Here is a 25,810-nt window from a genome sequence, read left to right as displayed (position 1 = left end):
TCCGGCAAGTAGTTGCCATGCATGTCTGCAGTTCAGTAAAGAGATCAGGGGCATCACGTACACAACGACATGTGAAAGTAAATCACATTGCCATTTAGGGGCAGATGTAATGAACAGGACTGAGGAATGCTCAGCAAGGTAGGAAGAGAGCCTTTAAAGAAAAACAAACAAACAAACACGTAAGCCAGTGGTCAGCAAACTCATTAGTCAACAGAGCCAAATATCAACAGTACGACGATTGAAATTTCTTTTGAGAGCCAAATTTTTTAAACTTAAACTTCTTCTAACGCCACTTCTTCAAAATAGACTCGCCCAGGCCGTGGTATTTTGTAGAAGAGCCACACTCAAAGGGCCAAAGAGCCGCATGTGGCTCTCGAGCTGCAGTTTGCCGACCACGGAAGTAAGCCATGGAAACAACTGTGGTGAAGAAGAAGGCAGTAGTAAATCAGTCATTGAGTTTGACGAATAAGAGGTCACCACTGCTCCCTGGCAGACTTGGGCACCTACTCCTCTGGAGCTTCTGGGATCTACACCACCAAACTGAAAAGCAGATGCACTTCCCCTCCTACTGAAAGAGGTAATTTGGAGAAATAGCAGCAGCAAGGACAGGTAACTCTCATATTCACAAACTGCATGTTAAGACAGGTTTCTCCAAATAAGGTTCTCATGCTCCCTCCTATCTATTGGAGAAATTGCCTAGTAAGTCTGTCCTGGAGATTAATCACTGAGAAGAAATCTATTTTCCTGTTTAATCCTACACTTGTTCAACTTCCTTTCTCTAAGGAGTTTAACCTTGTAGAGATACAATATATTTTTGATTTTTGATTTTTTACATAATACTATCAACCTCTCGAGAACTAGTGTTTCCCAGCACAGAATTGGGCAAATAAAAGTAGGGAGCAGAAGAGAGACAAGACGAGAGTTTAAGAAATGACTGGTATCAAGGGAATTTCTTTTTCTTTTCTTTTAAGAATGGATGAGAGTTGAATATGTTTACGTGTGGAAGAAAGGGAACCAAGTGTAGAGTGAAAGGCCCAAAACAAGCACAAAAGGAACAGAGCAAGCCTGGCTCTGGGAGAGGGGTTAGCTTAGCGAAGGACCTCAGGTCACTGCTTCGGCCAGGAAATATTGTTTTTTAATTAAGTCTAGTGATCACAAATGTTCACTCTTCTAAGCCATATTTGCTTTGCTTAAATAATACAATGTTAAAAAGATAAGGGTGAGGACAGATTGTGTAAACTGGCTAAACCGCTTAGCTAGAACCAGAGTACATTTCCACCCTCCCGCCCGAGTGTTCCTGGCCGGAGCCAAAGAAGAGGGCTCCACGTCCTCCAGGTCGGGAGCTAACGCCCCACTGCGTCTGCCCAGGCAGGGGGAGCTCCAGCACAAGATAGACAGAGGGAAAATCTAAAAATAAAGCTCTCTGAAGAAACTGTTTTGCCTAAAGAGTAGCTTCCCACGCACTCTGTAGTGCCACATCTGTGGGGGCTGAAAGCACAGAACGGAACAATCCTGACAAAGTCACTTAAGTATCACTCTTTAGCAGGGGGGCCGCAGTGCATTGCTGATCCTCATCCATGCCCCCGTGTTAGGAGATCCTGCCTGGGCTTCTTGGCAGAGAAGATCATGGAGACTACTCCGGCCTTCCTGCTCTCCTCCTTTCTCAGCGGGAGGTAAGCACGGCACATGTGAAGAAAACTTATCTCAAAACGCAAGGAGTGGATGTGAATGCTTATTTTAGAAAAGAGCCATGAAGGGTTTAGTGGGCTTCAGGCTCAAAGTGGGGCTCCCTCAGCCCCACTCCCAGTAGTAGGGTCATGGACAAATGACCAACTTAAAAAAAAATATATCAGCCACCCTGAGAAGAGCTGCAATGAGCCCTTCTGTCAGTTGGCTATCTTCATTTCCAACCCCAAGCACAGAATTGTCATGTTGCCGGGCAACTAGCATATGCAACCTCACCTCCTAACCCCAAGCAGTATCAGAAGCCACTAGAAAAAGATCAACCCAAGAGTTTTATACAACCCCATATGTTAGTACTAAACACCCAGAGAGGGAAGAGGGAGGAGGTAGGCCGCTGGCTCAGGGGAGTAATCCCACCACCTCTTTCTCTAAGGAGTTTAACCTTGTAGAGATACAATATATTTGCACCAACTATTGGAGGTTTGCCAAGAAGCCAGGCAGGAAGAAGGAACTTAATTCTACCAGGAGGTCATAGTGTTCATTTAGCAGTCCAACTCCCCAGGAGATTTGTACTTTGACCTGACAAAGTATGACAATATGCCTTGAGGGTCAGAAGCTCAACCTTGGACAATATCTTGGAATAATTTTCAGCAGCAATACACGCAAAGATGTATATCCACCCGCCCTTCCTGGGGAATGCACACCATCCTGTCCCATGCCCTATGACTCAGATACAGTAGACCAGTTCAGCAGGGAGCAAACAAACACAATTTATTAAAAAAAAAAAATGCGGCAACCTGTCAGTTTCTTGGTCTCTTAAGAAACTCTGCACCAGCCAAAACCGGTTTGGCTCAGTGGATAGAGCATCGGCCTGAGGACTGAAGGGTCCCAGGTTCGATTCCAGTCAAGGGCATATACCTTGGTTGCGGGCACATCCCCAGTAGGGGGTGTGCAAGAGGCAGCTGATTGATGATTCTCTCTCATCGATGTTTCTAACTCTCTATCCCTCTCTCTTCCACTCTGTAAAAAAATCAATAAAGTATATTTTTTTTAAAGAAAGAAACCCTGCACCAGAACACAGTGGTAGTTGATAAGCTCAGATACAAAGCCTAAGGTGTATTATGCACACGTGAAAGGGGGAAAGGATGCAAAGTTTCCCCCTCAAATCACAAATTGCAAGCGAAATACTTTGAACATACCAATGCTCTTCGAATAATGACTACCAACAATCATCCATTAGCCTTTTCTGATTGGAGCACACTAAAATGTTCCCATACTGAGTCATTCATGAACGAAAAAGAAGAAGCCAAGCCAGCTCATGACCAGGAGGAGATAGTACTGGCCAGAAAGTACACAACCTGAGCATACAGTTGGAAGTGTTGTAGTGCTGGCGTACACACTCCCTACCCCACTAGGTAAACAAGGGCTGGGTTGGACCAGACACCCCTTATGCAGCGCAAGGCCTATGGCCTGGAAGTGGGACTTACCTGACATACAAGGACCTCTTCTCACTTGTTCGGAGGGACCCAGACCCAGAGCTCATGCTGCTGTTCATCATTTGTTCTCGCAAGTCATGTATCTTCGATTCAAAGCGACTATACTCTGTCAGGAAGATAAGGGAAAGGGCGATGAAAGAATGAAGCCAAGGAGAGACACTGAACCTGCACACCAGTGGCCCCAGAGCCAGAGGACACTTGGCTTCCTGCAGCCAGCGCCAGCCCAGCCAATCTTTGCAGGGACAGGAAGAGTCTCTCCTCCAAGCACAAAAAGACAGACTTCTCTCCACCCCACACACTCATAGAAGGAAAGGAAACACCCAGGAAAGGAGTAACATTTTGATGTATCAAATGGAAAATGCTTTTATCCGCCTTGAAATCCTTAAAAGAAAATGGGAAAGAGGTTCCAATGTGGCCTTCATAAATCTTTAGAGCAGGCGCTAAGGCCCAAAGGAGAGAAATTCCCAAAAAGAGGACCGCACAGAACAGATGGCCCTGAGAGCAGGGTGGAGGGGCTAGAAAGGACTGTAGGCCATTAAATGATTGTTAAGCAAGGAAGCCAACTTTTGTTTCTAGGTGTCTTTTTTGAGGGCGAATATTGGAACCCTGTGCCAAGGTATAAACAAACAAACCTCACAATCAGATAAGGAGATCATAAAGCTCTCCTGAGTTACCTCCATTTTAACAAACAGAGTCTTTGGCCTCAGTATCAATTAAACATTAAAACAAATTCTCTAGTTATTTCCCTTTTAACAAACAGAGGCTTTGGCTTCAGTATCAATTAAACGTTAAAACTAAATTCTCTCAAACCTAGAAGTCTGCTAATTCCTCCCTCCTCTAAAATCAGCTAGTCAATAGGATCATAAATGCAGGCCCAGCTTAGAGGCCCGCTGACACCAGCTTAACCACCTGAACTACCTATAGGTTTACACCAAATTTAAGAAAACCTAATTAGGAAAACTAACTATAGCCATTATAACTTTATTATAAAAGGCTTTTTTTTTATAGTACTGCCTTACTGTGACATTGTCCTAATACATTTAAAATATGATACTCATTACACACACACACAGTTCCACAACATTTTTCAAGTCTAGAATTGCCACATGGAATGGATATATCTAAAGCACAGGCTGTGGAAATGGTAGAAAACAGTCATGCTTCGTATGACCAGCTGAATTTAAAGGAAGTCAAAATGTATTCTAGGGCTCTAGCTGGTTTTGCTCAGTGGAGAGCATCAGCCTGCGGTCCCAGGTTCAATTCCAGTAAAGGGCATATACCTGGGTTGCAGGCTTGATATCCATTAGGGCAGTGTTTCCCAACCTTCTCTCATGATGAGAATCACCTGGTGGAGTTGTTAAACCACAGATTCCCGGATCCCAACTAAGAAGTGCTAAACTAGAATTTTTGGGAACATATAGGTAAAATTGTATACTTAACTAGTGCTCTAAGGCAGATTTTATATACAGAGCACTAAGTTAGGTATGCAATTTTACCTATATGTTCTCAAAAATTCTAGTTTAGCACTTCTTAGTTGGGATTCAGGAATCTGTTTTAACAACTCCACCAGGTGATTCTCATCATGAGAGAAGGTTGGGAAACACTGCATTAGGGGACGTGCAGAAAGCAGCCAATCAATGATTCTCTCTCATCATTGATGTTTCTATCTCTCTTTCCCTCTCCCTTCCCCTCCGAAATCAATAATGATTAAAAAAAATTATTCTAGGGATTGAAAGTGGGGGACTGCTCTAAAAAATAAACACATTTCGGGGGGGGGGGGGATTCCACAAAAGCACTTTCATCCCCATGTGGTCTGATTGTACCTGCAGAAAACAAAACACCTGTTCCAACACCTGACACCCCCTTCCCTCAGCAAAGCAACCTGACCTTCAGCTGGGTATTAAGGTGAAATGCTAAAAAGCCTAAAGGGGAGGGAATGGGGTTTTAACTCACAAAGTAACCTCTTCTCAACAGTTTCTTTTTGTTCAGCTGGTACCAATGAAGCCAACACCTTTTCATGTGCTTTCATTCTTCATGCACTAGTGTTATATTGATTTGTTCTCATTAACTCTGGTCTCTGAAATCCTACAGGAAGTAGTTAAGTCACTGACTCACCCATTAAATGTTGTGGGCGGGGGCGGGGAGGAGGGAAAGAGAGAGAAGCAGCAGCAGCAGGACAATGTCCTTGTTCTGAGGGTTACCTGGCAACACAATATCAATGAGGCATCCCAATCTAAAGGTAGAAGGTGGTGACTGATCTGTCAGAAGCCCTGAACTGCCAAAGAGCGCAACAGTAGGACTGTATACTAAAGAGCCAGCCTGGGCACTGGCCCCATCCCAGGGTTTGGCCCTCCATCCTGGCCCTCTCTAGTTGGCTCCTTTCTAGCCGTGCTTCTCATTTATGGGCTAAGGGGAGAACCAAGTGGGGCAAAGAGATTTTTGACAAGGCAGACCTTTCTTGGGGAAGATAAGTAAAAGGCAGAAATATGCATTAAACCCAGAAAAAAATACACCAAACCTATCCTTAATACGTTTTCCCCCTCACAACTTGTTTACATATTCCCTTCTTTGGAACTGACTTGCCTCCTGAACTTCAACTTAGTAGCAAGTCATGGCAGTTGCTTAGTAACTACGTTACTTAAAAAATCCTTTAAAAAAACAACCACCAAACCACCATTTCCTCAAAGCTCCTAATCCAAGGTTGATAATACTGGGCCAGAGGGCCCACTTAAAATAGACTACAGAAAGAGAACTTTCTGTTTGCTACTTGCTACTAAGTTTTCAAGTCTATTAAATTGTGTTTTATTCTTTCCCCCCCCCCCCCCCTATTCAGATGATCCTCTTGAGTTTCGGATGCTCAATAGTTCTCAGCTTTTATTTGTAGAGTTATCTAACATCTACTAGGCACAGTAGCCTCTGAATAAATTATTATTGGGTAAATGAGCAAATTAGAAAACTGTGCCCAAGTCGACACTTCTGTTCTCAAACTAATAAACCTAATGGTTTATTTAACTGATGGCTGCCAGCTTCACCGAGGGCTTGGAAAGGTAGTTAAGAAGTATTTCCATTTACTTCCTTACCAAGGTTAACTGTTTGAAGCAATTGGGATATGTTTTCTAAACACCCTTCTGATATGTTAATAACCCACAGTGGGCATCTGATTAAGAGACTTTGTTTATAATAAAGAAAAAAAAAACTAATTCTAACATAAAAACTGTTTAAAATAGTCTTAAGATACATAGTACCTCATCTTAATATTTAGAGGCACCATTTTCCAAGAACAGAAGCTTCACTGAAAAATTATCTGAATTTCTCCTGGCCAGTGTTGCTCAGTGATTGAGTGTCAACCCATGAACCAGGAGGTCACGGTTTGATTCCCAGTCAGGGAACGTGCTTGGGTTATGGGCTCCATCCCCAGTAGGGAGCATGCAGGAGGCAGCTGATGGAAGATGTTTCTATCTCATCATGGATGTCTCTATCTCTCTCTCCCTTCCTCTCTGAAATCAATAACATATTTTTCAAAAAATCATTTGAATTCAGCCTGATCAGGTGGCTCAGCTGGTTGCAGCTGGGTCCAGTACACCAAAAATGTTACAGTTTAATTCTTGGTCAGGGCACAGGCCTGGGTTGTGGGTTGCATCCCCAGTTAGGATGCATATGGGAGGCAACTGATTAATCTTTGTTTTACATCAATGTTTCTCTCTCTCTTTCTCCCTCTCTCCCTCCCTTCCTCTCCCTCTCCCTCTCTCCCTCCTCCTCTCCCTTTTTCTTCCTTTCTCACACTCTCTCTGAAAATCAATGGAAAACATATCCTCAAGTGAGGATTTAAAAAAAAAAATCATCTGAACTCTAAGGCCTCACAATTTGCCAAGGTCCCCTTCCACTCGTAACTAATAATTATATGAAAGTCACTGCCAAGGAAGCCCACAAGACCAGCCTCAACTCAAAGGGCCCACTTCAAATATGCTACTTTAAAACAACACTTATTACTAAAATCTAATCTACTTAACTGTTTTTTATTCAGTTTTCCCATTCAGATGAACCCAACCATTTGTGACCCACAAAGATGTCCATGGTGAATCATCTTATCCCTTGTCCCCTTTGCTTATCACAGAGAATAATGAGAGGGATGGGGCAGAATTTGTGGTCATTTCCCCAAACACAGGGTTTCTCACTGATCAACTGAGGTGCCTCTGAAAGATCATGGACTCCACCACAGACACTGACTCAAAACCTATTGAGCAGGCTCACAAATCTGCATTTTTATCAAGCATCAATTGTTATTAAATATGGTGATTCTGATGGCCAATAAAGCTTGAAACTGTTGGTCTTGGATTACAAAATTGAGTTTTGTTTTATTCAGAGAAAAGATAAGGTACATTGTGTCTCAAAAGGAAGGTAAGGGCAGTGCAGGCACGCCACAGTGCTACTGTGCAACCTAGTCTCCCATGGTGACTGGGACCCAGATTCACCCAGCAAGAGGCAGCACTGAGCACCACTAACTTGACTCTGTTTCTTACCATGTGGGCCTGGGATCCCTGACTCACAGCGCATTCACACTAAGAGCCAATGACTCCATTCCTTGGTGCATACGCACACGGGAACCCTGATTCTCAGCGAGAAGCCGCACTAGGCAGCAGAGACTCTGATACTCTATTCTTGGTGCAGACACAGGGAAACTCTGATTCCTGGCACGTGCTAGGGGACTCATTTTTGGCATACGCCAACAGCAGAGTGCAGGCGGGGTCTATGATTCTAGGTGCGCACATGAGACCACACTGAACCCTAGTAACATTGATCCTGGGTGTGCCTGGTTCCCACCAACCCACAGCAGCCACATGTCTTAGTGTCAGAGTACTTCAGTGACACTTGGGTGGTGCGAAGTTCCCATTGCACACGGCCCAGGTCCATGCAACTCAAAGTTTAAACCTTCTGGTGATAATCAGAATGGGAATACGACACAAACCCCAGAGGAAAGAAAATGAGAAGTCGCCAAGAAAGGAAATTAGTGAAATTGATGCATGCAACATGACCGAAAAAGAATTCAGAGTAATGGTTTTGAAATTCATACGTCAGATGGATGAGAAAAGTAATAACCTATACAAGAATCAGGAAGAAATGAAAAGTGATATAGCTACAATCAAAAACACTGTGGAAAGTTTCAACAGTATACTAGAAGAAGCAGAGGACCGAATTAGTGAGTTTGAAGATAAGATACAGAAACAAGCTCAATCTGAACAGCAACTGGAGGAAAAAAAAAATTAAAAAGCAGGAGGAAAGCCTAATGGAGTTTCGGGACAACATGAAAAGAAGTAACATACATATAATAGGGCTCCCAGGACAAGAAGAGAAGCAAGGATTAGAAAATCTATTTGAAGCCGAAACTGGTTTGGCTCAGTGGTAGAGCGTCTGTCTGCAGACTGACAGGTCCTGGGTTCGATTCCAGTCAAGGGCATGTACCTTGGTTGCAGGCACTTCCCCAATAGGGGGTGTGCAAGAGGCAGCTGGTTGATGTTTCTCTCTCATCAACGTTTCTAGCTCTCTATCCCTCTCTCCTCCTCTCTGTAAAAAATTAATAAAATATAATTTTAAAAAAATCTATTTGAAGAAATAGTGACAGAAAACTTTCTGGATATGGGGAAGAAAAAAGTTACACAAGTACAGAGAGTCCCAAGCAGAATCAATCCCAAAAGACCCACACCAAGACACGTCATAATTTCAATGGCAAATATTAACGACAAAGAGAGAATCTTAAAGGCTGCAAGAGAGAGACAGAGGGTTACCTACAAAGGACCCCCCCATCAGATTATCAAATGATTTCTCAACAGAAACATATCAAGCTAGAAGGGAATGGAAGGAGGTATACAAAGGGTTGCACAGCAAAGGACTGAATGCAAAAATACTCTATCCAGCACGACTATCAATCAAAATTAAAGGGAAATCAGGACCTTTGAATACAAAAAAAGGCTAAGGGAGTTTATCACCACCAAACCAACAATGCAAGAAATGCTAAAAGGGAATACTGTAAAAAGAATAAATAAAAAGGTAAGAAGGAACACAGTCACAAAAATAGATATGACTACAAACAAGTACCTTTCAGTAATAACTTTAAACATAAACGGACTAAATGCTCTAATCAAAAGACATCGAGTGGCTGAATGGATAAAAAAACACGACCCATATATATGCTATCTACAAGAGACCCACCTCAGAACAAGAGACTCATACAGATTGAAAGTAAAGGGATGGGAAAATATCTTTCAGGCAAATGGAAATGAAAAAAGAGCTGGGGTAGCAATATTTAGTATCTGACAAAATAGATCTCAAAGTGCAGGCCATAACAAGAGATAAAGAAGGCCACTTCATAATACTAAAGGGATTGATACAACAAGAGGATATAACCCTGATAAACATATATGCACCCAACACAGGAGCACCCAAATACATAACAAAACTCCTGGAATATATCAAGTGAGTGATCAACAATAATACAATCATAGTAGGGGACTTTAATACACCACTAACATCACTGGATAAATACTCTAGGCCACATGTGTCAAACACAAGGCCCGCGGGCCAAATCCGTCCCGCCAGGCCTTGCAATGTGGCCCGCAAGGCGCTGTCATCACTGCACTCCGCTGCGTTTCCATCACAATGACAGTTTATGACTGTTCAGTAAACCATTCGGCCCGAGATTTAGGCTGGATTTTAGATTTTGGCCCCTTCTCTGATTGAGTTCGACACCCCTACTCTAGGCAAAAAAAAAAAAAAAAAAAAAAAAAAAAAAAAAAAATCAGCAAAGACACAGCAATCCTAAATGATTCACTAGATCAGATGGACTTCACTGATATCTTCAGAACATTGTATCCCAAAACCACAGAATATACGTTCTTCTCAAGTGCACATGGGACATTTTCAAAAATAGACCACATATTGGGTCACAAGCAAAGTCTCCCCAAATTCAAGAAGATTGAAATCATACCATGCATCTTCTCAGACCACGATGCCATAAAATTAGAAATAAACTACAATAAAAACAATCCAAAAATCTCAAACATTCAGAAGCTGAATAGCATGCTATAAAATAACTGGGTTACCAATAAGATCAAAGAAGAAATTAAAAGCACCCTGGAAACTAAGGAAAACAAAAACACAATAATCCAAAATCTATGGGACACACTGAAAGCAATCCTGAGAGGGAAGTTCATAGCTCTACAGGCCTACCTCAAAAAGAATAAATGGTAGTAAATCATCTACCTCTACAACCCAAAGAATTAGAAAGAGAGCAACAAGAAAAGCCCAGAGTGAGCAGAAGAAAGGAAATAATAAAGATCAGAGCAGAAGTGAATGACATAGAGATCAAAAAAACAATTCAAAAGATCAACAATACCAAGAGCTGGTTCTTTGAAAGAATAAACAACATTGATGAACCTCTAGTCAGGCTCACGAAGAAACAAAGAGAGAGGACCCAAAAAACAAAATCAGAAATGAGAGAGGCAAAATAACAACAGACCCCACAGAAATACAAAGGATCATTAAAAAATACTATGAACAACTCTACTCCAACAAACTAGACAACCTGGAGGAAATAGACATATTCCTAGAAAAATACAATCTTCCATAACTCAATCAGGAAGATTCTAAATATCTCATTAGGCTGATAACTATAGAGGAAATTGAAGCAGTCATCAAAAAGCTTCCAGCAAACAAAAGCCCGGGGCCAGATGGCTTAACAGGGGAGTTTTACCAAACATTCAAGGAAGAACTAAAACCTATCCTCCTCAGACTATTCCAAAAAATTCAAAAGGAGCTGAAACCGGTTTGCCTCAGTGGATAGAGTGTCAGCCTGTGGACTGAAAGGTCCCAGGTTCCATTCCGGTCAAGGGTATGTGCCTAGGTTGCAGGCACATCCCAGTGGGGTGTGTGCAGGAGGCAGCTGATCAATGTTTCTCTCTCATCGATGTTTCTGACTCTCTATCCCTCTCTCTTCCTCTCTGTAAAAAATCAATAAAATATATTTTTAAAAATTCAAGAGGAAAGAATACTTCCAAGTTCATTCTATGAAGCCAGCATCACCCTAATACCAAAACCAGATTAAGATAACACAATGAAAGAGAATTATAGGTCAATATCCTTCATGAACATAGATGCCAAAATCCTCAACAAAATTCTAGCAAATCGGATCCAGCAGTACATCAGAAAGATCATACACCATAACCAAGTAGGATTTATCCTGGGCACATAAACAAATTGAGAAATAAAAATTACATAGTCTATCAATTGATGCAGAAAAAGCATTTGACAAAATCCAACACCCCTTCTTGATTAAAAACTCTTAGCAAGGTGGGAATAGAAGGATCATACCTCAACATTATAAGAGCAATATATGAAAAATTCACAGCCAACATCATACTCAATGGACAAAAACTAAAACCATTTCCCCTAAAAAATAAAAATTAAAAAATAAAACCATTTCCTCTAAGAACAGGAACAAGACAGGGATGCCCACTTTCACCACTCCTGTTCAACATAGTACTGGAAGTACTTGTCATTGCGATGAGACAAGAAGAAATAAGAGTCATCCAAATTGGAAAAGAGGAAGTAAAACTGTCCTTATTTGCAGATGACATGATATTGTACATAGAAAACCCTAAAGCTACATCAAAAAATTATTAGACTTAATAAATGAATTTGGCAATGTAGCAAGATACAAAATTAATGCCAAGAAATCTATGGCATTTCTTTACACCAATAGTGAAATTATAGAGAGACTAAAAAAGCAATCCCATTTGCCATCACACCAAAAAAATTAAGAAACCTAGGAATAGCCAAAACTGGTTTGGCTCAGTGGATAGAGCATCAGCCTGGAGACTGAAGGGTCTCAGGTTCGATTCTGGTCAAGGGCATGTACCCTGGTTGTGTGTACATCCCCAGTAGGGGTGTGCAGGAGGCAGCTGATCAATGTTTTTCTCTCTTTGATGTTTCTAGCTCTCTATCCCTCTCCCTTCCTCTCTGTAAAAAAATCAATAAAATATGTTAAAAAAAAAAAAAAGAAACCTAGGAATAAACTTAACTAAGGAGGTAAAAGACCTATATGCGAAAAACTACAGGACACTGAAAAAAAGAGACAGAGGAAGACATAAACAGATGGAAGAACATACTGTGTTCATGGATTGGTAGAATCAACATAATCAAAATGTCCATACTACACAAAGCAATCTATAGATTCAATGCAATCCCCCATTAAAATACCAATGGAATAGTTCACAGACCTAGAATGAACATTTGCAAAAACTCATCTGGAATTAAAAAAAAAAAAAAAAAAAAAAAGACCTCGAATAGTTGCAGCAATCCTGAGAAAGAAGAACAAAGTAGGTGGGATCTTAATACCAGATTTCAAACTGTATTATAAAGCCACTGTTCTTAAAACAGCCTGGTACTGACACAAGAACAGACATATAGATCAATGGAATAGAATAGAGAATCCAGATATCCACCCAAACCACTATGCCCAATTAATATTTGACAAAGGAGGCATGAATATACAATGAAGTTAATACAGTCTCTTCAACAAATGGTGTTGGGATAATTGGACAGATACATGCAAAAAAAAGAATTTAGACCACAATCTTACACCATACACAAAAATAAATTCAAATTGAATAAAGGACTTATATATAAGATGGGAAACCATAAAAATATTAGAGGAATCCACAGATAGCAAAATATCAGACATATGCCGAAGCAATTTCTTCACTGATACTGCTCCTAGGGCAATGGAAGCTAAAGAGAATATAAACAAATGGGACTACATCAAAATTAAAAGCTTCTGCACAGCAAAAGAAACCATCAACAAAACAACAAGAAAGCCCACTGCATGGGAGGACATATTTGCCAATGTCATCACTGATAAAGGTTTAAGCTCCAACATTTAAAGGGAACTCATACAATTTAACAAAAGGAAGATAAACAATCCAATCAAAAAATGGGCAACAGATCTAAATAGAATCTTTTTGAAAGAAGACAGAAGGAAGGCCAAGCGTCACATGAAAACATGCTCTAAGTCACTAATTATCCAAGAGATGCTACTCAAAATGTCAATGAGGTATCATCTCACACCTGTCACTATGGCTATCATCAACAAATCAACAAATGACAAGTGTTAGCGAAGATGTGGAGAAAAAGGAACCCTACTGCACTGCTGGTGGGAATGCAGACTGGTGCAGCCACTGTGGAGAACAGTATGGAGTTTCCTCAAAAAACTAAAAATGGAACTCGCATTTGACCCAGTGATACCAATTTTAGGAATATATTCCAAGAAACTAGAAACACCAATCAGAAAGGATATATGTACCCCTATGTACTGTAGCTAAGATTTGGAAATAGCCTAAGTGCCCGACAGCAGATGAGTAGATTTAAAAACTGTGGTACATGTACACAATGGAATATTACGCTGCAGCAAAAAAGGAGTTCTTACCATTTGGAACAGCATGGATGGAGCTGGAGAGCATTATGCTAAGTGAAATAAGACAGTCAGAGAAAGATAAATATCACATGATATCACTCATGTGTGGAATATAATGAACAACAAAACTGATGAACAGGGACAGATCCAGAGACAGAGAAGCATTGATCAGACCATCAAACCTTAGAGGAAAGGTAGGGAAGGGTGGGGGAAAGGAGGAGAGATCAACCAAAGGACTTGTATGCATGAATATAAGCCTAACCAATGGACACGAACACCAGGGGGGTGAGGGCATGAGTGGGGGGAGGTGTTGGGGGGGTTAATGGAGGGATGAGGACACATATGTAATATCTTAATCAATAAAGAAATTTTTTTAAAACTTTCAATTTAAAAAAAATAGAAAATAAATAAAAACAATGGAAAAATCACAATATTTTTTTTAAAAAAAAGGAAGGTAAGGCAAGAGAGTTGCCCTACCCTCTCAAACAAAACAAAACAACAAAAAAAAAACCCTGTCAATATAATTGCAAATCCCACAGAAAAGGAAAGTGCTATCTTTAGCACTTTCCAATGTGCCTACAAAGAAAGTTAATGATATTACAATTTTTTAATTATAAAAGTAGCACATGATTTTCACAAATCTTTAACTTTTTCTTTAGAAACTCCTGTATCATTTCTCCATCCCACTACCCAAAAGTAATGAGTTAGTAATTTTCATATGCATCCTTCCAGACTTACTTCCATATATACTAGTAGTTGGCCTTGAACAACACAGGTTTGTACTGCGCAGGTCCACTTGCACAGTTTTGGGTGGGTTTTTTTTTCAATAAATACTATAAGTGTATTTTGTCTTCCTTATAATTTCATTTTTTAAAAATATGTTTCTTTATTGATTTCAGAGAGGAAGGAAGAGTGGAAAAAATATAGAAACATCAATGATGAGAGAGAATCATTGATTAGTTGCCTCCTGTATGCCCCCAACTGGGGATCGAGCCCGCAAGCCAGGTATGTGCCCTTGGCTGGAATTGAACCTGGGACCCTTCAGACAGCAGGCTGATGCTCTATCCACTGAGCCAAACTGGCTAGGGCTCCTTATGATTTCTTAATAACCTTTTCTCTAGTTTACTTTATTGTAAGAATGCAGTATGTAAAACATATAACATATAAAACATGTTCATCGACTATTTATGTTATCAGTAAGGCTATTAGTTAAGTTTGGTGATAGTCAAAAGTTGTATGTCCTTAACCCCTGCATTGTTCAAGGATCAACATGTATCTAACTTTTTTCTATACTCTGGTATGTCATGGAAACCCATCCATGTCGGTACATAGAGATCTACCTCATTCTTTTTAATAGCTGCATAGTATTTATTCCATATTATGGATAGACCATAATTTATTCAGTCATATTCCAATAGATGCACATTTAAATTGTTTATAATTTTTTAATATTACTATCAATGCTGAACTATATATTTCTATGAGTATTACCATAGTATGGATTCCTAGAAGTGAAACTGCAGGGTCAAATTATATTCACATGAAAATATTTGATTGGCATTACCACATTGAATCCCAACATTCTGTAACCTTTATGACTGGATGTGAGAGGATAAACTGATATTCTAAAACTTCCAGTACTCTTGAACACAACTTGTTCATTCCTACCTATTATTACCTCCTCCCAGAATTGCTGAGGAAGTGGAGGCAGAATTTACCTTTGAGGACAGAATGATCTTTTGTTTGGGGAAAAACACTTTAATGAGCCTTATTGTTATGCCAAAGTCAAGTCAAGATTGTATTCTGGGATAGACAAAGACAAAGAAGAGCCTCAAATGTTCTCTCTGCATAACTCAGAAAAGGTGGTCCTTCTGTGGGTGGAGTTGCTGGTTCAAAGGGCTTGTCCTAAAACTTAACTCCATCTTCCTCCAGAAATATCTACCTCTAGATCTGACCACTCTGCCTCCCCTACTTGATAACCTCAGGCCAAACCTCCCTGCTACTGTCTCCCATCCCATTTTCCCGGCACAACCAGTGTTTCTTCAAGTTTTGCTGCAGCACATCCTAATTGCTTCCTCAATCCATCTATTTCTAACTTTATCTCCTTGACTTACTGTTGATTTTGCCTCTTCATTTTCTCTCTTGCCTTGATCTATTATAGGTCACATTGTGTCATCTCTTCTCTGGACCACTGCTGTACTGCCCGAACTGGGCATTTGCCCCCAGGCTCTCAGAATTCCAGTACAGTTTAGATTCTTATTTGGAAAGCTTTCTATTAGGCCCACTGGTATCTATACTCTTAATCTTGCTCTTTGGCCCATGTCTCATGCGTTATTTCACTAGTCTCTTGCAGAATAGAATGCAGGTGTTCACCAACCAGAGATCTATCTGGCACTGAATTCAGAACCGAACACCAGAATCTTTTGAGACCCCGGGTAGACGCCCCTAAAAGACGACGTCCCCTCTCAGCTGGAAGTAGCTACGGAAGACTGACCTTCGCCCACTGACCATGCCCGGACTCAATTTTTTAAAAATATTACCGAAGCCTGGAATGATATATCCTCCCTTCCTCCAATTGATGGACAGACGTAAACCCCACCTGCGGCCAGACATTCCTGAGCTCTGAACCACCAATCAGCACCTGCCAAATACCCTAAGCCCTCGATTCCTAAGTCCCTAGGTCCCTAATCACCAATCAGTGTGTGCTGAGTGCCCTAAGCCCCATCCCCTATCCTTAAAGGTGCTTGTACCACGTTCCTCGCTCTCTTCCGCCCCTCTGTCTGAAAGCAGCCGGCAGGGGCACACTTCCCTCCAATAAAGCCTGTGTGTGTCCTGCCATCCCGGTCTCCAGCCCACTCTCTTATTTAATCTATCACCAGAAACTTCAACTTGTAGCCTCCCTATCAAGTTTCTATAATAACAGCCACTAAAGTATTTTACTCTAATATCTCAACTAAACTTTTATAGATGGCTGCAGCGATCCTCCCCTCACTCTCAGCCTATGTATCCCATCTCTCATTACACAGATCCTCTTGTGAGCTAGCCTGGCTGAGACTTTTTTTTTCTGGCTGGAACTCTTGAACACAATGTGTCCATTCCTACCTGCTATTACCTTCTCCTAGAATTTTCTCCCCTGCCTGACACTGAACCACCTTTTTCATCCTAGAAGTTTTATTCATTCATTTATTTATTTATTCAAGCATTTATTGAATGTCCGCTGTGTGCCAGGCACTGCGAGAATTACTGGATATATAATGGTAATCAAAACAGTTCCTAGAAATTACAATCATGAAACAAATAACTCTTTAATTACAATCTTAATTATAACTATGACAAATGCAATAAAAAATGCTAAGAGAAATCAACAGAGTAGCCTAACCTACTGTGTGTGTGTGGGGGGGGGGGGGGGTGGCGCACGAAAGAGATGTTAACAAAGGTTTCCCTGAGGAAGTGACATTTAAGCTGAGGCTTTGAGGATGAAGAGTTAGCAAGGGGAAGAGGCGTGGATAAAGCATTACAGACACAAGGAACAGCACAGCGAGGGTACAAAATATTTGGATCACGGGCAAGTAAAAGGGATACTGGCAGATCATACTAGGGAGGTAGGCAGGTGTCAGATCATACAAGGGCTTATGAAATATGATAAGGATTTTTCTATCCTAAAAAGTCATTGAAAGACTGTAAGTAAAGGAGTGCATGATCAGGGTGTGTGTGTGTGTGTGTGTGTGTGTGTGTGTGTGTCTCACTTTGGCTATTGTTGGCCAAATAAGTGCGGTACCTTACATGAAACTTAAGTTTCTTCACAGCAGAGAACACCATGCTTTCTATTTCTGTCTGGGCCTTATAGCCCCCAATATAAGTAACCCCTGCTTTTACTGCATCCAAACCAGCTAGCTCCCTAGCCTCTACTAAAGTATGTCCAATGTTTGGAAGTTCTCCATCCTTTAATTATTAAACAACACTATTCAAGAGAAAATTCATGGGCTCTTTTGCCAGCTGATCCTGATTTTGGTATCTAAAGCAACATATTAGTAAAATATAATCAGTGCCAAGACCGGTTTGGCTCAATGGATAGAGCGTCGGCTTGGGGACTGAAGGGACCTGGGTTTGATTCCGGTCAAGGGCATGTACCTTGGTTGCGGGCATGTCCCCAGTAGGGGGTGTGCAAGAGGCAGCTGATCGATGACTCTCTCTCATCGATGTTTCTGGCCTTCTATCTCTCTCCCTTCCTCTCTGTACAAAATCAATAAAATATATTTTAAAAATTCATATTTAAAAATAAATAAATAAATAAATAAAATATAATATAATCAGTTCTCTTTTTCATAATAGTGTGAAGAAATAGTTTAAAGAAGGTTAAAGAGCTAAGAAAGCCTTGATCAGGTTCTAAGACTACTGAATAAGATTGACTAAAAGGTAAAGTATGAACAGGAGAAGAGGAGGGGGCAAGACTGTATGAGTTTGAGATAGAACCACTGAAGTGTTTAAATAGGAAAGTGATACAATTAGAACTATGTTTGAGGGAAGATTATTCTGAGAATGTAATGGAGGACAGAGATGAAGAAAATAAAGACTAGGAACCAATTCTACTACAGACAATGATTTCAAATGCCTGACATAGTATGGGAGCAACTCAGAATAGAAAGAGACAAAAATCAAGAAATATGTTAGATCTAGAAATAGACAAAATTTTATATCTGATTGGATGTAGGGTGAAAAAGGACTAAAAGGAACTTCTAAGGTTTTTCCTAAAAGAACAAGAAAAGGCAGGATAATATCAGCCATGATACAGAATGCCCATCATGCCCTAGCCTAGTGGTCGGCAAACTCATTAGTCAACAGAGCCAAATATCAACAGTACAATGATTGAAATTTCTTTTGAGAACCAAATTTTTTAAACTTAAAACTTCTAACACCACTTCTTCAAAATAGACTTGCCTAGGCCGTGGTATTTTGTAAAAGAGCCACATTCAAAGGGCCAAAGAGCCGCATGTGGCTAGTGAGCCGCAGTTTTGCCGACCACACCCTAGCCAAGTTTGGCTGATAGACTGTCTGTCAGCCCGCGGACTGAAGGGTCCTGGATTCGCAGGAGACAACCAATCATCCACGTGTCTCTCTCACATTGATGTTTCTTTCTGTTTCTCCCTCTCCCTTGTCCACTCTCTCTAAAATTCAATGGAAAGATATCCTCAGGTAGAATTAACCAGAATGGCAATCATATCCTCAAAATAAGTTTCTCTACTTCAGACTAAATATTCGTACTTCCTTAATTATTCTTCATCTAACATGGTTTCCAGGTCCTACATTACCTCACCCTTTTAAAATCTACTACCCAGCATTTGTGGTGATGTCATTTCCTTTACAAAACTATTAGTTCCTTGATGTGGTTTTTGTTTCTTTTTCAAAGTTTAGCATGGCACCCCATTGAGTCAATGAACTTTTATTGACTCTGTTAACTTGTTATAAAGATCCTACAAGACAAACCTGGACACTGCAATTCTCAAGTTCTGCTTCATCATGAACTAATGTAACAAAAAGTAACACAAAACTTTCTCCTTCCACCCACCCCCCAAAATGCTAAAAACTGACCAAGAAAAAAACACAAACCACTCAATAGCCTAATGTATCAAAAGGGCCTGAAACTATGATGTCCACTAATAAAAACTGGACACTCACCCAGGCCGGCGTGGCTCAGGGGTTGAGCATCAACCTAGGAACCTAGGGGTCAAGGTTCAATTCCCGGTCAGCACACATGTGGGCATGAGCCCCAGTATGGGGGATGCAGAAGGCAGGTGGTCAATGATTCTCTCCCATCATTGATGTTTCTATCTCTCTCTCTCTTCCTCTCCCTTCCTCTCTCAAATTAATAAAAATAAAAATAAAAACTGGGGAGCTGAAACCGGTTTGGCTCAGTGGATAGAGCGTCGGCCTTCGGACTGAAAGGTCCCAGGTTCGATTCTGGTCAAGGGCATGTACCTTGGTTGCGGGCACATCCCCAGTGAGGGATGTGCAGGAGGCAGTTGATTGATGTTTCTGACTCTCTATCTCTCTCCCTTCCTCTCTGTAAAAAATCAATAAAATATATTTTAAAAAAATAAAGGTATAACTTCTTTAAAAAAAAAAACAAAACCCACAAAACTGGGCACTCATCCAAGCCTCCAAAACCATCTCCCCTCTCAAATCTATCTACCTTTCTAATGACAGAAAAAAACTGTCTCCTCATTATTAAAAGTGACACTTCTCAGTCATTTTTGACAAAGCTGAAGAGAATCAGGTTCTCAACCCATATAAACTTTATTTGCTCCCATTTAATTCTGGGTAGGAAACAAACTGTAGCAACAAAGGGTACGTATTCTGTGTGCTATATAGATTACCACTGATTTGAATAAAGATTAAAAAAGGGAAATGCTACAAAATAAACTGAAAGCTTTGCTTACCAAATTTGGAAATGACAATGAAGCTGAGGAGACAACTGGGTCACAGAATTCAGACACAGATTGTGACAGGGAGAAACAATGGGAAAACACAAATAAAAATAAAGTACGAAAGAGAGATATAATTTCTTGACCTTGAGTCCCCACACAAATACTGAGTAGGAAAGACAGTCCTGAATAATAGCACATCTGGGTTGGCTTATAAACGCAAAAGAAGTCAATAGCTGCCCAAAGACTCATTTGTTCTCACAGAAGTGCAGGTGTTCCAATCTCAAACCCATACAGCCCTCATTTGCCATGGCTGAGCTGCCGTGAACTCAAAGGAATCAACCTTTGAAAATGTATATAGAACTCTGGTGGAAATGAAGTGACAACCTCATGAGAGAGTCACAGATTTTGATGAGTATGAATTGTGTTTTAGGTTTCTATAGTTCCTTTTGGAGTGCAAACCCATAGGATGTGTTTGAATTACAAGCATCTGTCCCAACAGTATAGCTCAGGTTTTCAAATGAAATGGAGATGAAAGAAAAATTAGTCCATCAAGAAGATACCTGCCAATGTGGAGATATTGTATATGAATCACCAAACAGCACAACATTTCTAAATATCACAAACTTGTCTGTATAAAAACAATATGAAGTGTATTACTTGGGTTAGTTTGTAATTATGGGGCCCGCAATTTAAAGACCCTGACACCCCTAAAACTGGACAATTTCTCAGGCCCCTTCAAATTTTGACATAATTATGATTTCATGACCAAATCAACGAGTTTTATCAAACCTAGGACTACTTTAATTTAAAAAAATGTAATCCTCACCAACGATATTTTTTCCATTGATTTTTAGAGAAAGTGAAAGGGAGGAGGAAGAGAAAGAAAGAGAAACATCAATGTGAGAGAGACACATCAATTGGTTGCTTCCTACACATTCTGGGACCGGGATCAAACCTGCAACTGAGGTATGTGCCCTTGACTGGGATTTGAACCTGTGACCCTTGGGTCCATGGGCCAATCCTCTAACCATTGAGAAAAACCAGCCAGGGGTAACAGTTTTTAAAAAATATGATCTAGAAGAGGGAAATCCTCACATCTGCAAATAATCCTAAGCTCTTTGGGTCAAAATAATACCAAATCAATGAGCACAAATTGCTAAAATAAAATAAAATAAAATAAAATAAAATAAAATAAAATAAAAAATTTAAAGGCTATGTGAGAGGGCAGAAAAATGACAAACAGGGCAAATACTGCTTGAAGAAAAATAATGCCAGCTCTACTTTTAGAACAATAGGCTTCGAATTCTGACTAACCCAGAACAGAAACAGTGTCACTGTTCTGGTCCCTGCACTGTCACAATGTGCTTCCTCAGCCATACACACATAGCCTGGGTTCTTGATAGCACCCTGATACTGGGAATGAAACAGAAAACAAGACATGCCAGATTAGCATGCCATAAAATATTCCAGTTTATTCCTATTGAGGAGATTATTTCTGCCCCCCAAAGAGCTCAGTGAGGATGTAGGAAGAACTACTGAGCAAAAGTACTATAGTATATAAAGATTTCATTACACTTAGCCACCTGGTCTGAAAATAAGTAGAATGAAAAAAAAAACTCTGATCTCATATCAAGCTAAGAAAAAGTTACCCATAGGACTTGCTATTGGTTCTTTCCCCCCATTCCAGATCACCAAGTAGATCAGGGTAAAAGCCTCAAAGAGGGCCTTTTCTCTATTTCAAAGGAATTTCATATAGCATATTCATATGCAAGATTATCAAAGCATTTATCATCTTTAACCCATAAGCCAAAGTATATATAAGGACCACCTCAAAACAAAACAGCTCATTCAGAAAACATGGGAATGAAGATAGAATTATACCTTTCTCTGCTCTCACGGTAGTGGGTACTCTTATTTCTAACAATCGTTTTCATTTAACAGAGATGCAGCAATATGACTGAAACATCTTATGACTAAGCTTGCTAACTTGAGTTAATGTAATTTCTGTTTTATCACATCAATTGGAAGTCTAGATTCAAATGTTCTTTACTCCAAAAGGATCACATATTCTCTGAATCTCTTTTGAGTAAAGTTTCATGGAAGGAACCCAGAAAATGGGTCCTACAGAAAAAAAAATACTCTTCTTGTTATTTGCCCAAATATCTGTTGTCATTTTTCAGTAACTGACAATCCCAGAGTAAAATATTATAGAAATGAAAAAGAAACACAAAATCCAAATTGTGTGTGTGTGTGTATGTGTGTGTGTGTGTGTGTGTGTGTGTGTGTGTGTGTGTGTGTGTGTTATAAAGGCGACACTTCAAAACAGTAGGAAAAGGAATTATTTAATAAATGTTACTGTGGTGAGTCATTAAACATTTGGAGCGAAAATAAAATAGTATCCTACTTTATATCATAAATAAACTCCAGGCAGGTAAAGCTTTTAAATGTGAAATAAAATCATTAAATAACTAGCATAAAACAAAGATAGATAATTATTTGCTCCCACAGTAGGGCAGACCTTTCCAAACCTATGGGCAGAGGCATAATACACAAAAGAAAACAATGATAGATTTGACTGGATAAAAAAAGATTTTTTTAAAGCAAACTACAAACTGGGGGAAATCTTCGCAGTATATTTCACCAAGACTTAATATTCCAACTGATGAACAGGCTGGCTGGTGTGGCTCAGTGGTTGAGCATCAACCTATGAACCAGGAGATCACAGTTCAATTCCCAGTCAAGGCACATGCCCAGGTTGTGGGCTCAATCCCCAGTGCGGGGTGTGTAGGAGACAGCTGATCAATGATTTTCTCTCATCATTGATCTCTCTCTCTCTCTCTCTCTCTCTCTCTCTCTCTCCCCCCTTCCTCTATGAAATCAATAAAAATATATTTTTTTGAAATGAACTGATGAACACACGTTAACAGAGAAACAGGGAGAGGACATAATCAGGCAATTCACACAAAAAATCACCAATGACATATACACACAAACACACACAAATGTTCAATTGGATTATGAACCAAAGAAATACAAATTAACATTTTACCTATCAAATTTGTAAAGATTTTTAAAAAAGAATGCTCCGTGTTAGCAAGAATCTCAAAATATACACTCTTATACTGTTGGTGGAAGTGGAGAATAATTTAACAAAATATATCAAAAGCTTTAAATACCCTGGCTAGTGTGGGTCAGTTGGTTGGACACTGTTACCATCCTTCCCCCCACTCCTAGTCAGGGCACATGGTCGGGTTACAGGCTCAATCCCCAGTATAGGAGGCAGCCCATCAATGTTTTGCTTTCACCTCAATGTTTCCCTCCCTCCCTCTCTCCCTCCTCCCTCCCTCCCTCTTCCTCCTTCTCTCTTTAAAAATCAATTTAAAAAAATTTAGTCTTAAACATTTTTATACCCTTTGACCCAAAAATTTCACTCCAAGGAATTCATTCTGAGCAAACAATCGAGTCACAAAAAGCTTCATACAAGAACATCAATCAAAGAGTTAAGATTTTTTTTAAATGGAAATGCCTAAATGTCTACCAATAAGGAAATAGTTACATGAATTATGATACACACAATGCAATATTACTTATTAAACACCATGTTTTAAAAATATTTTTTATTGGTTTTGGAAAGGAAGGGAAAGGGAAAGATAGAAACATCAATGATGAGAGAGGATCATTGATCAGCTGTCTCCTGCATGCACCCCACTGGTGATTAAGCCTATAATCAGAGCATGTGTCCTGACCAGGAATCGAACCATGACCTCCTGGTTCACAGATTGATGCTCAACCACTGAGCCGCACTGGCCAGGCTTAAAAATCATTTTAATTATGGCATATGTTAACTTAAAAAAAGGGAGCCCTAGCTGGTTTGGCTGAGTGAATAGAGTATCAGCCCGCAGACTGAAGAGTCACCGGTTCGTGGGCTTGATCCCCATTAGGCGGTGTGTAGGAGGCAGCCGATCAATAATTCTCTCTCATCATTGATGTTTCTCTCTCCCCTCTCCCTTTCTCTCTGAAATCAATAAAAATATATGTTAAAAAAGGAATATAAAACTGTTTAAATACAATGATCCCAACCTTGAAAGAGATCCAGACATACATATTAAGATTATATACTATACAAATTTGGTGGAAAAAATACCCATAGTGGTTATTTCTGGAGATTATTATAGGTGATTTGAATTTTTTTTACTGTGTGTTTTTCTGTATTTTCCAATTTTATACAAATCTAAATGTAATACTTTTCTATCCAGGGATAAATAAATACAATTTGAGGGGAACAGGGAGGCAAAATTAACAAGAAAGGTCCATGGACACACATGCACTAGAAACTCCCCTCCACACTATTCCTGGATCATTCGGCATTTTCTTCTGGGATTGAACATTCAACCATTACAAACAACAATATTGTCACCCGGTCATCTGATCCAAGAGTGGATCAAAGAAGCAGTCATCAAGAAGCCTTGCAGTGCCTTATTGGAATCAAAATATACCACATCTACCATATTTCCCTAATCTACCAGTCCATGAAAGCAATCTGCTCAGTCTGACATGATTTGTTTGACATTGGTGAACTTACACTGGTTCCTGTGCTCACCACTTCTTTTCCTCAGTGTTTACAAACAACTCCTAATAATATAGTCTGGATTTGAAAAATTCTCTTTATCCTTTTTGAATGACATGTATCCAGATTCCTAATGTACAAATTTATATAAATTGTTACTCTTCTTCTATGAGTATATTAACATTTTTTATCATTTAATTTCATCAAGTGGAAAAATCCCTAAATCTCTAAGGCCTTTATTTTGTTTTGTTTTGTTTTGTTTTAAGATATCTAAATTCAGTGAAAGTAAACAAAGGTCCAGTTCAAGAGGATGAAAGCCTTATCACAGGAAGAAAGAAGATAAGACCTTTTTAAATCAAGACTATTATTAGTTCAAGATTATGTGATTCAGTAAGAGTATAAGTACAAATAGGAACTTATAAACAGAATTCACAATTCACTTCCACTTATCTAACATAGAATTGTGGAAAAGAAGTCTAAAGCTTTAAACAAAGCAACAGCGTAAATATAAGGGTAAAGTTTTCAACAAGCAACATATTAGAATAAAAAGAAATCCCCAAAAGCTCTAAATACATAAGAAATAACTCATTCCCTTTGTCATATATTATTCTAACCATTCAGGAGAACCAATGTTTTGCAGACACCAAAGCTCCTAGGATTTTGCCTCAAACCATCTAACAAGGACAAGAAAGCACCTGTGTAGCCGAAACCGGTTTGGCTCAGTGGATAGAGCGTCAGCCTGCGGACTAAAAGGTCCCGGGTTCGTCCGGTCAAGGGCATGTACATTGATTGCGGGCACATCCCCAGTAGGGGGTGTGCAAGAGGCAGCTGGTCGATGATTCTTTCTCATCGATGTTTTCAACTCTCTATCCCTCTCTCTTCCTCTCTGTAAAAAAATCAATAAAATATATTTTTTTAAAAAAGAAAGAAAGAAAGAAAGCACCTGTATAGTTAGGTTCAGAAATCATTGTCAACTCTAGCTACTCTGTTCTTGGACTACATGGAAGACACAAAAGGCCAGCTCACCCACTTATATGAAGTTCAGTCCCAGGAGGCAAAACGGGACAAAAGGTTAACAATTTGTTTCTCTTCTAAGTTTAAAAAACAGGGTGGGCCTAAAACAGTACAGCCACTTTGGAAAAAAAGTCTGACAGTTTGAAAATGTCATTACCTC

General features: G+C 39.8%; 1 protein-coding gene across 6 annotated transcripts in view; it reads right to left on the bottom strand.

Moving 5' to 3' along the window:
* The window catches only part of DLG3 (discs large MAGUK scaffold protein 3), a 75,681-nt gene that overhangs the window by 33,088 nt on the left and 16,783 nt on the right, over positions 1-25,810 (bottom strand). For all 6 annotated transcript variants that reach the window (XM_036411421.2, XM_036411420.2, XM_036411419.2 and 3 more), the window contains one exon: positions 3,171-3,285. In XM_036411421.2, coding sequence (XP_036267314.1) covers positions 3,171-3,285 — 115 coding nt within the window. The remainder of the gene's footprint in view (positions 1-3,170; positions 3,286-25,810) is intronic.

The sequence above is a fragment of the Pipistrellus kuhlii genome, unplaced genomic scaffold, assembly GCF_014108245.1.
Source record: "Pipistrellus kuhlii isolate mPipKuh1 unplaced genomic scaffold, mPipKuh1.p scaffold_m20_p_40, whole genome shotgun sequence".
Taxonomy (NCBI): domain Eukaryota; kingdom Metazoa; phylum Chordata; class Mammalia; order Chiroptera; family Vespertilionidae; genus Pipistrellus; species Pipistrellus kuhlii.
The sequence above is the reverse complement of the archived record's forward strand: the minus strand, read 5'-3'. Positions and strand labels throughout refer to the sequence as shown.